Source organism: Heloderma suspectum, chromosome 7 (genome assembly GCF_057233095.1).
Source record: "Heloderma suspectum isolate Gila_16-S chromosome 7, 16-S_ref, whole genome shotgun sequence".
NCBI lineage: Eukaryota > Metazoa > Chordata > Lepidosauria > Squamata > Helodermatidae > Heloderma > Heloderma suspectum.
Window position 1 is genome coordinate 121,073,348 of NC_139464.1, and position 12,093 is coordinate 121,085,440.

Sequence of the window (12,093 nt, forward strand, 5' to 3'; positions counted from 1 at the left end):
AACAAAGAACAAGGGCATGGAACACAGCCACTTGGTAAGCGGTCTGTCTGTCACACCCTGCCACTGGCAAGAGGTTTTACTGCACATCCGGGCCTGACCAGAAATCTTCTGTGATCCTGGCGACACGGGAGGCATGGCAGGGCTGCTCCCATCCATCACCAGGGCAACGTGAGAAGCCCTGGGCCGTGCAGGAGGGGCCCAAATTCATTTCAGCAAGGTGTGCGTGCAGGAGAAGCCCCTGGCAAACTTTAGGTTTCTCCGACACTGCAAGGCAGTCTAGGCTTCACCTGATAAGATTCGATGCAATGGCAACGTGACATAAGTTAAGTGTGCATAGAGAAGAAAGTTTTCATCTGTTCGGTTGAGCTTCAGCCACGAGCCCACGAGAGACCTCCCTGTTCCAGATAAAGACCGGGACCGTAGGTTTGTTGCATTGTGCAGATCTGTCAGAGTAGAAGAAGATTGCAGGAAGGAAACAGAACATTACTACCCACATTGTTGCCCTACAGCGAACATGACCGGTGCCTTGCTGAAACAGACCAGAAGGCCCTCTTTGTCCCACATTGTACTTCCCAACAGTAGCCAGCCAGATGCTGTTGGAAGCTCACAGGAGGGGAATGGGAATCACAGGCAAGGGCCTTATCTAGCTCTGCTCCCCATGATTCTTTAGCTGGGGATACCAGGGCTGAACCTGGGATTGTCTGTACTAAATGCATGTACTCTGCCAATGGTGGATTTATTCTAAAACAAGGACTGGCAGAAGGTAGATCAGGATCTACCGGTAGATCCCTGGGTGATTTGCAGTAGTTTGGCAAGGGATTCTGACTTCCAATTATGGTAACAACAACAGAATGACTTTCCACCTGAATTAGGCTGCTGGAAAGAAGAAAGCTTGGAGAAGTAGACTTGTGTGTGAAAGGACTGTGAACTCTGTCCAGTTCTAGTACTGAAAACAAATCCCTAGGCTCAGAATGTGCTCAGAGGCACTCTGCTGTTCAGTTCTACAGAACCTGGCTCTGGTTGGTGATCTTGGGTTGTAGTCATCAGGCACTTTGAATTCAGAAACAGAAACAGACCAGTAGCCAGTGAAGCTGCTGTAACCAGGGAGTCACGTGCTCCCTGTAACCGGCCCTGGTCAACAGTCTGCCCACAGCATTCTGGATCAGCTGAAGTTTCTGAACAGTTTTAAAGGTGGCCCCATGTAGAGTGCATTACAGTAGTCCAAATGGGATTTAACTAAAGGCTGTGTGACCCTGGCCAGATCAGACATCTCAGTTCAGATTTCAGATGGAAGGGGAACCATTCTGGAATGTTTTCCCACTTTAAAAGCTCTCTGCAAGAAGAAAACATGCACAGGAAAGAGAAAAGGTTCCAGTCCAGCCCTTTCCCTACTGTGCTAATGTTCTTCTCGCAGGGAGACAAACACAAGGAAGCATTAAAAAATGTGATGCCCTGTCCAACTGCAGTCTGAAATGGTAACAGTCCATTCTGCTGAATGAATAGATCCACCCTCAGAAAGATCTGTTGTCTCATCCTACTTATCTCTTACAACAACATGCAGATCTTACAAAGTAAGCTGCCATCATAATCTAGCGTTTTCCACAGCAACGTGTTTGCACATGCCACAATCTGACCCAATAGGGAAGCCCCTAGAGGTAATGGCATGTAACAAAGACATATGGGTCACAGTGCTGATTTGATGCTAAGCAAATACATCTAAATGAAGTCTGCAAACTCCTGCATTGGCCGTGAATGCCTGTTCCCAACGCGACCACCATCTTACTCCATCTTTTCTGATTTTTGTGCGTCACATAGTTGGACCGAGAGAATCCAAGCTTGATTTAGCCACACCAATGTGCACGGGCCCCGGACATCTCTTAAGCCAAGTCACTCCCCAGGTTCTCCCTTCCCTTCCCTTCCCTCACCTCCATCACCATCATCTCTAAAGAACTCCTCGCTATCATTGGCAGAATGGGATTTCTTCATTTCAGCTATTCGATTCCGGGGAACTTTCCTCTTGAGGGATGGGGAGAAAAAAGAAGGGCGGTTGTTGCGTTCTGGAGTTGGAGGAGTGCTGAAGGAAGTGACCTGAAGGGGGGGAAAAACAGCAATGGCTTAGAAAGAAAGGTTAAGAGATTTATATCAATAGCTCTGTTTTGATTGATGTTGTATTCTATTTTGAATATCACTCAATGGTCATCTGATCTGAACTACAGTCCAATGGACAGAAAAAACTACTTTCTGTTCAGGGAATATAGTTTTTAAATATTCATATTTACTTCAGTGTCCTGTACAAACATGTGAACAAACTTCCATTTATGGACACTGACCCATCAGCTGACATATTATGACACAGTTAACCAATATTCAATATTTCAATCCACAGATGGCCACTTGGAAGCATATGAGCCATGTCGCGCCCCCAAAACAGTTTTATCTGGCCCCTGGCAACCCTACCAAGTTGCAATGGAGGTGTGGTTAAATCTGAGTTGACAATATACAGTTGACGTACTCTCTCATGTAGAGGTGAACCTGGGTTTGAATCTTCCTCTGTACCATAGGGAGAAGTGTCACCCGTTGAAACACGACTCACTGCCATTTCCGCATGTCCTTTTCCCTGTGGCCCCTTCATTCGCACAAACTCCATATTATTATATTTATAAAAGCCAAAGGACATCCTTTGTGCCATTTTCGCAGCAACGCTTACCTAGAAAGGACAGTAAAAGTATAAGCGGCTTATAACATTGACACTAGTTATCAGGACCTATTTCAATCCAGCTTCCACCCTGCTTTTAGCACTGAAATTTTCTTGGAGGTAGGCAGAGCAAGTGCAACCCTATTGATTCTTCTAGACATCTCAGCAACTTTTGTTGCCATCAACCAGCATACCCTTCTGGACTTTCTGGATTTGGACGCACCATGCCCTGTTGGTTCTACTCCTACATAGCAGGCAGGTTCCAGAAAGTGTTATATGGGGACTAGCTCAGTGTTGTGGCATTTACGCTACAGAGCAACACAAGATTCTTCTGTGTCCCCTGTGCCATTTCACATCTGTATGACAAAGCACTTTTCACTAGTTTAGGTCAGTGCGCCAACTGTGGCCTTCTTCCTTGCCACCATTATCGATGTTCTGGTACTGTCCGGTTTAGGTCACTCTAGGGCTACCTTTGAAGACCATGGAAAGTTCAACTCGCAAAATATAGCAGCCAGGTTGTTAACCAGAGCTCACCTATCCAAACATATCTTGCCAGTGTTAAAAGGTCTGAACAAATATTGGAACCAATACCGACTGGGGGGGTGTTTCCACCAGCGATGTACTCTGAGCCGGCTGCGTGTTGAAGTCGTTAGGGATACATGACGTTGTGGCCATCCCACGCCACCCTGGAGCATATCAGGGCAAAACCAGATTTCCTGAGACTGCTAAAAGTCTGATTCTTTTCCTTAAGTAAGGTTCTCCCTGCCGTGTTGCCGTGTGCCCCAGCCCCCGCATTGATCTCGGGTATGCTGGCCCTGCCCATGGGTGTGCCTTTCACCCTGACCCCGGGCAAGGGGTGTTTCCTCCCATTGTGATGAATGAGGCTTGCCCACCCAATGACCACCGAAATAACAGAGAAGCCCCTCAATTGACATGGCACATATCACGGGGCTCCAATCCATTGCCTTAGGAAGTAACTACTTCACAGCTTCCTTATAGAGATCCTGCGTGTTAAAATGGGGGCTGGTTTTGGTCTCTTTCCCACAAAAAAAAACATTAGTGTCTCCTCAGAAGTAACTCCAATTGTGGTCAATGAGGCTTGTCTTTGAATGCCCACTTCAGAATTTACAGAGATTCCCCCTCAATTGAAATGGCACACTTTAAAGCCCAATTCCTTACGCGCGATTAAGTGATCAAGCACGATCTCGAGGCCCCAATCCATTGCCTTAGGACGTACTTCACAGCTTCATTATATATATCCTGCAGGTTACAATGGGGGCTGGTTTCTGCCTTTGTGTTTACTGGTCTCTTTGCCACAACAAACCCATTACTGTCTCCTCAGAAGTAACTCCTTTTGTGGTCAGTGAGGTCCTATGGGTTAAAATGAGGGCTGGTTTCCATCTTTGTGTTCTCCCCCCCCCTTTCTCAGCACAAGCATATGTGTGTCTACTCAGAAGTAACTCCCATTGTGCTCAATGAGGCTTGTGCCTGAAATGCAGGCGTATCTGGGCTTTCAGGGGAAGGGAGAAAGGGGGGGAAGAGGAAGCCTCTCTTATTGGTTGAGTGGCCCCTGCCAGTCAGATGATATTCACTCCAACCCCCACCCCCACCAGGAAGCATGTTCTGTGAAGCGATTTTTACTGCTGCAGAGAATCTGCTTGTGGAGCCCTGCTCACAGCAAAGCTGATTCCTTTTTTAAAAATCCAGTACTCCTCCATTAGCTTCTCCTTCCATTGTCACGGAAACATGGCCTGCGTGTCTTAGGAACAATAGATATTCTAGAAATTAATTAAGGATCTAATCCTATGCAAGTTTAGACAGAGAAAAGGCCTACAACTCCCAGCACGCCCCAGCCAGCATCTTCAACATGCATAGGATTACGCCCTAAATTATAATCATAGAATATTAGGGTTGGAAGGGGCCTACAAGACCATCGAGTCCAACCCCCTGCTCAATGCGGGAATCCAAGTCAGAACATCCCTGACAGATGGCTGTCCAGCCTCGTCTTGAACGCCTTCAGTGTGGGAGAGTCCACCACCTCCCTAGGTCATTGGTTCCATTGCTGTATTGCTCTAACGGTCAGGATGTTTTTCCGGATGTTCATCCAGAATCTGGCTTCCTTTAACTTGAGCCCATTATTCCATGTCCTGCACTCTGGGATGATCAAGAAGAGATCCTGGCCTTCCTCTCTGTGACAACCTTTCAAGTACTTGAAGAGCGCTATCATATCTCCCCTTAGTCTTCTCAAGGCTAAACATGCCCAGTTCTTTCAGTCACTCTTCATAGGGCTTTGTTTCCAGTCCCCTGATCATCTTTGTTGCCCTCCTCTGAACCCTCTCCAGCTTGTCTGCATCCTTCTTCAAGTGCAGTGCCCAGAACTGGACACAATACTCCAGGTAAGGCCTAACCAGTACTGAGTAGAGGGGAACTAGTACTTTCCAGGATTTGGAAGCTATGCTTCTATTAATGCAGCCCAAAATACCATTTAGCTTTTTTGCATCCACATCACATTGTTGGCTCATATTCAGCTTGTGATCTACAACAATTCTCAGATCCTTCTCACTTGTAGAGTGGTTGAGCGACGTCTCCCCCATCTATTACTGTGCATTTGGTTTCTTTTTCTTAGGGAAGAACTTGGCATGTATCCCTATTAAATTTCATTCTGTTGTTTTCTGCCCAGCACTCCAGTCTATCAAGATCACTTTGAATTTTGTTTCTGTCTTCCAAAGTATTAGCTATCCCGCCCAATTTTGTGTCATCTGCAAATTTGATCAGCATTCCCTGCACCTCCTCCTCCAAGTCATTCATAAAAATGTTGAAGAGCACTGGGCCCAGGACTGAGCCATGCGGTACCCCACTCGTTACCTCTCCCCAGTTTGAGATCCCACGGATAAGCACTCTTTGAGTCCGATTCTGTAGCCAACTGTGGATCCACCTGATCATTGTTTCATCTAGCCCATTTTGAGCTAGTTTACTAATCAGGATATCAGGGGGCACTTTCTCGAAAGCTGAAAGGGAGGTGACCTGATCAAAACATATCAGATTCGTCTGGCAGGATTTGTTCTTGACAAATCCATGTTGGCTTTGAGTAATCACTGCATTGTTTTCAAGGTGCTTACAGACTGATCACTTTATCATCTGCTCCAGAAGTTTCCCGGGGATTATGTCAGACTGACTGGTCTGTAGTTCCCAGGTTCCTCCGTTTTGCCCTTTTTGAAGTTAGGGACAACATGAGCCCTTCTCCAGTCATCTGGCACTTCACCCGTCCTCCATGATTTCTCAAAGATAATAGACAGTGGTTCTGAGAGCTGTTCTGCTTGTTCCTTTATTACTCTTGGATGAAGTTCATCTGGCCCTGGAGATTTGAACTCATTCAAAGTAATTAGGTGTTCCCTGACCATATGCCTATCGATCTCAAGCTGCAATCCTTCCCCTTCAGCCTGTACTTCGCCTTTGCAAGGGAGGGTCATAGACCCTCTTTCGGGAGAAGACTGAGCCAAAGTAGGAATTGAGCACTTCTGCCTTTTCTTTGTCATCTGTTATAATTTTGCCATCCTTATTATATTGAACCACCATTTCTTTCCTCTGTCTTTCACTATGCACATATCTGAAGAAAGCCTTTTTGTTGCTTTTAGCATCCCTCCCTAACCTCAGGTCGTTCTCAGCTTTAGCCTTCCTGACACCATCCCTGCAATTCTGTGCTACCTGCCTGTACTCTTCCTTTGTTGCTTGGCCTTCCTTCCACTTACTATACGTGTCCTTTTTTTTGTTTTCAGGTAATCTCTAAGCTTTTTGTGAAGCCACATTGGCTTCTTCCGTTGTCTTCCACTGTTTTTTCTTATTGGAATTGTTTGTAATTGTGCCTTGAGAATTTTCTTTTTTAAAAACTCCCACCTATCTTGGACTCCTTTTCTCATTAGGGTCTCCTGCCATGGGACCTTACTTATCGTTCTGAGTTTATTAAAATCAGCTTTCCTAAAATCCAGCATACGCATTTGGCTACACTCAGCTTTTGCTTCCTTTAGAACCAAGAACTCAAGTATAACATGGTCGCTTTCCCCCAGAGTTCCTGTAACTGCTAATTTATCCACTAAGTCATCCCTGTTGGTTAGGATCAAGTCAAGGATAGCCAATTCTCTAGTTCCTTCCTCTACTTTCTGTAGGAGGAAGTTATCCACAACACAAGTCAGGAATTTCCTGGAGGGAACATGATTTGCAGAATTTGTCTCCCAACAAATATCGGGGAAACTGAAGTCCCCCATTACTACTACATCATGCTTCCTTGAAACATTGGCTATTTGCTTTTCAAAAATTTCATCCTTGTCTTCTCCTTGATTGGGTGGCCAGTAGTAGACTCCGACCACCATGTTCCTTTTATTCTTTGCTGCATTTATTTTAACCCAGATGCCCTCGATGGGGCTACCAAGCTCATCCTCCTGTATTTCTGTGCAGAGATATGTAAGCTCACTGGGTGACTCTGGGCCAGTCACAGACTCTCAGCCCAACCCACCTCACAGGGTTGTTGTTGTGAGGATAAAACGCAGAGGAGGAGGAGGATAATGTAAGCCGCCTTGGGTTCCTTGCAAGAGGAAAAAGGCGGGATATAAATGCAATAAATAAATAAATAAATAAAATAATTTTTAACATATAGTGCAGCCCCACCTCCCTTTCTGTTCCTCCTGTTCTTTTTGAACAAGTTATATCCTTCAGTTGCTGTAGTCCAGTCATGGGAGTCATCCCACCAAGTCTCAGTTACACCTACCAAGTTATAATTTCCCTCTTGTATTAAGAGTTCAAGTTCGTTCTGCTTTTTTCCCATACTCTGGGCATTAGTGCTTCATGGTCTAGCTTTCTTCCTACATGTTTGTGAAGACTATTATTGGGCGCTATTAGAGCTGTTCTCTCTACTGTGGTGCATGAGCCTTCGTCCATTGTTACCCCCAACTTTACATCTCCCTCCCCCGTAGGATTCATTTTAAAGCCCTCCTGATGAAGTTCTTCATGCTGTGGCCAAACACATTCTTCCCAGCCTTTGTGAGGTGCAACCTGTCCCTTGCCAGCAGTATGTCTTCCAGGAAGTATAGCCCATGGTCCCAGAACCCAAATCTCAGTTTCTGAGGAGGAGGCTGGGGAAAAGGTGGAACCTTGGAGAGGAACATCACAGTATCCAAATCACATGCATCAGTTAGAGGAAGGAGGGACTTCAATTACCCAGACACCTGGTGTAGTGGACAGAGGGTTGAGTGTGAATGTAAGATATCCCCAGGTCATTTTAAATCTCAGTGTGGGACCAACTTAATCTATCTCACAGACTATGGTTAAAGATAAAATGAGATAATTCGAAGTCTCTGTGCTCTTTGGAGGAAGGGCAGAGTAAATGTGACAAAATAGGTATTCTGTGTTTAGCTACACTTCTGTTTAAGAACATGGCTAAACATAGGGAAAGATCTAGAATGTTTTTGAAAGTGTGCATTGAACACGGCTTTTCGTACAAAGTTTACACAGGAAAATGCATTTGGATGGGGGGGGGGGGGGCTCCAAATCTGTTAGGCAAGGGTACGAAGTATCATGAAGATTTTGCCTCTTCTAGTAACAGTTCATGACTCCAAAAACCTTACCTTGCCTTCTAAGAACCATAGATTTAAGAGTAGGGGTGTGTGTGTGTGTGTGTGTGTGAACCGTCCCCTCCCTCAGGGACTTTTTTCCCGGTCTGATTCTGATACCAGAAGTGAGGACAGGGAGAAAAGTGCCTGCCTCAATGGAACATGGCAAGGTACGGCAAGGATGAGCTCCCCATACACCCATTTTGTTGCAGGAAGACTGCCTCACCAGCTGCTTTATACATTAGCGAAGCAGACACATGAACAACAAGCTGTCCCGTGTATAATTTAGTTTGGTCCAGAGACATCAACACAGCCAAGTGACCGTTGCCAAAGTAAGTCTTACCCTATTATCATAGACCTTCTTGAGGGCTTCATAGCGGATGGATCCCTGGAAGATCACTCCTTGGAAGGTGTTGCTTTTGTCACTGGCCACCAGCTCCACACACACCATCTCACCTTCCCCTACAGTCATGTCACTGAATACCTAGCACGACATCCAAGGAAATCGAACAGTAAGAAAAAGAAAACAAAAACAGTAGTCATAGATAACCTAAAGCTTATTTGCCACTGCCTATTTTAAGGCATGGATTGCCAAATAAATACAAACTGGGTTTTCAAGGCACATGATGCGGGATTTGTGTTTTAGAAAAGCAAACTCCCAATTGGCCTGGAAGCACTGGGACCTGTAACAGGTTAAGGGAGCAATCCCTTAACATCTAAACAGTGGCTAGATGGCCATAGGATATGCTCTTTTCCAGGAACCGACCTCAGAGCCCGTGCTCGAAGGTCAGTTCCTGGAAAACCAACTTCCCCTCATGTCCGCGCTGCATCTCAGGCAGTGCGGAGAAGCCCGTCCTCCATGCTCGGAAGGCGAGTACAGAGCAGCTGAAAAGGGGGCGTGGCTGGGGCGTTCTGGGGCAAGGCAGCGGAACTGCGTGTATGACACATCCTATGTGTGGTACAGCAGCCTCCTCTCCCACTTACCCCGCCCCCCGTGACTAGACACTCGCCCCCCCCTGCGGCTCCCACTCGATCCCCCCGTGCCCCTCCTGCCTTGCTTTGGATAAGTGGTCGCCTCTGAGTTCAGAGGCAGACACCAATCTAGATAGGATTGTACCCTAAATGAATATATATATATATATATATAGAGAGAGAGAGAGAGAGAGGGAGAGAGAGAATTCCAAATCATCATAATTAGTGTTGAGAATGGAAACGGCACCTAACATATATTGAGCAATAACTCTCCAACCCTCTAATACTGCTTGATATCATATAACAGAATTCTGACATGCCGTTTATTTAACCAGGTTAAAGGGCTTATACATTTTTTAAAAAAAAATCCAGGCCATTCCTTTTCTTTAACCTTTGAGCTTTCTTTCCAGCATTTTGCAGGTGTTAAATCTGGACGTGATTAACATATATAGGAAAGGTTCCTGTACATTTACAGGTACTGATCCTATAGCAGTGGTGGAGCTCAGGCCATGTGGGCGGATCAAGGCTTGGATGGGAGACCACTGGGAGCCCCACATAAGCTGCTCCAAGCTTTTCAAGGAAAAATGGGATACAGATACAACCCCCCCCCCAAGATTTGTCCAGATGTTTGGATGTTTCCATGCTGTGTGCTTAAAAGAAGCAGGGCTTTTGGCTGGAACCCAACCAGATGAACCAACACCACAAAAACTAGAATGGAAGACGAGCACAAGAAATGACATCTGTTCTGATGGAGGACCTACCTCCTCAAAATTGTCAATCATAAAAAATATGTTTGGATAGCTGATCTTTGATTCCTCCCCTTTGCTGTCCATAGGGTGTTTACTTGGAGATGCGAAAACTTGCTGAAAGAAAACATTTGGAAGATATCGTGTAACTTGCTTCACAGATAGCACCACAAATACCTATGAAAACTAGCAGGGAGAGGAAACATTACAATGGATGGTTACGATGCGCTAGGCCTGAGGGGCAGGGGTAGGGGAGGGAAGAAAGATCCCTTTCCCTCGGCTGATGGAGCGGCGAATAAGGTTGGGTGGGGGTGGAGTGGATGGAGGGCAGGCTTAAATTCCTCTCTGGTTCAGATTTTAATCGAGGCTGAACTTTTGGTATTGTAACGTTTGCTTTGTATTGAGGCAAGCTTTACGAACCCACCTGAATTTATTTGTCTTCCAAGCTGTGCTTGGATGATGTTTGGAACCATCACTAGTTAGAATTCGCCTGAGATCTACATTTCTACTGTGAAATGAAGACAATGATGCTCTGAGGAGTACCCGTGGTTCTTGTAAGTTCTTTGGAGAGAAAGGGAAAGGGGCTGACCCAAAGGAGGCTGCCCTTCCAGCTTCGCAATGAGTGCCTCTCCTCACCTGGGATTTCTTTTTATGAATGTGGATATCCCCTCCATCTGAACGAGTACACACAGCGCACGTCACTATGTAATCCAGCTGAAACAAAACCAAGGTATTGGAACTGAAACGTTAATAGGTATGCATAAAAAAGCAGAGTTAAAGCCTTAAAAGCTTTTCTATTAAGCTTCTCTCTCCACCCACCCAGAAATACGTTATCCTGTTTTCCTTTTTGAGCCCAATTCTTATATGCCCCGAGGCTACACTTTAAAAGCAATTCATACTGTTCTTCTCTTCCCCTCTCAGTCCTCAATTGCTCCGCACATATCCTCATTGTAGGGTACAGTCTAATCCAATAGCAGCAGTTTTGTCAAGCTAGAATTCTGCAACCATAGATGTCAAAACAATATGCAGTAGCTTCTCACCTCTTCAGCTCCTGGCCTCGTGCTCGTTCCACTTTGCCCACTTTTCTCTCTACAAGCCTTCCTCCATTTCTCCCCCCTTGGGCCTTCTCCTTCTCTCATGCCATTCCTTCTTCCAGCCCTATTTTCCTAACTTCCCTTTGCCTGCAGCCTTCTCAGGCTTTTCACTTCAACGATGAAGTGCTCAAGGCAGCTAAAATCATAGACCAACCCCAAATCTAAATCAGCAACCTAACAGCCTTTGAAAAACAACCAAGAACCTGTAAGTGAAATAGCTCCCTAAAACTAAACAACACTTTTCTTTATAGAAGGTCAAGAAAAAATAATCTTTTAAAAAAGAATCAGGATTTTAGAAAGAAAACAAAACCACATGTCTAGCACCTTAAATGAGTAATGAAACTACAGACAAATCTAGACTAACAAGTAACTAGGGATGTACGGATGCCCCACCGCCCGTTCCGGTGGGGAATCCACGGGGGGGGGGGAGGCGATCCATTCCTCCCTCCTGGAATCCTCGCAGAGCGATTCCGCTCCACGAGAATTCCACAGAGCCGAGGGCCGCTTACCTGAATCAACCGGAGCACTTTGCCTTCACGCCGATCACCATTTTTTTAAAAAATAGGTGATTGGCAGGATGTCCCCATAGACTTATATGCAAAATAGAGCCGTGAATCTTGCATATAAGCCTATGGACACATAGACTTATACACAAGATTCACAGCTCTATTTTGCGCACAAGTCTATGGGGACATCCTGCCGATCGCCATTTTAAAAAAATGGCGATCGGTGTGGAGGCGGAGGGCTCCCGGTGCAACAAGCAGCCGTGCCATCCCACACGGAATCCTCAAGGAGAGGAGGTAAGTGGGGCCAATCCGCCGCGGATTCCTGAGGCCGGATTCTTTGGCATCCGCCCATTTGAATCCGCGGCGGATTTCTCTAACATCCCTACAAGTAACTGGAACAAAATATCAGTCTTCTTGCACTCTCGCATAATGTTCAACAGCTAAGGCAGTGTTTGTACAGGGAGAGCTACTAGCCCG

At 45.8% G+C, this 12,093-nt stretch overlaps 1 protein-coding gene across 4 annotated transcripts in view; it reads right to left on the reverse strand.

Annotated features, from left to right (window-relative positions):
• The window catches only part of KIAA0930 (KIAA0930 ortholog), a 90,746-nt gene that overhangs the window by 4,778 nt on the left and 73,875 nt on the right, over positions 1-12,093 (reverse strand). For all 4 annotated transcript variants that reach the window (XR_014784502.1, XR_014784501.1, XM_084811291.1 and 1 more), the window contains exons 4-9: positions 10,653-10,730; positions 10,032-10,133; positions 8,642-8,782; positions 2,513-2,707; positions 1,926-2,088; positions 288-443 (exon numbers count right to left, since the gene is read on the reverse strand). Coding sequence is in view for 2 of the 4 variants with exons in the window: in XM_084811291.1 (XP_084667417.1) it covers positions 288-443; positions 1,926-2,088; positions 2,513-2,707; positions 8,642-8,782; positions 10,032-10,133; positions 10,653-10,730 (835 nt within the window). In the remaining 2 variants the exon portion in view is untranslated. The remainder of the gene's footprint in view (positions 1-287; positions 444-1,925; positions 2,089-2,512; positions 2,708-8,641; positions 8,783-10,031; positions 10,134-10,652; positions 10,731-12,093) is intronic.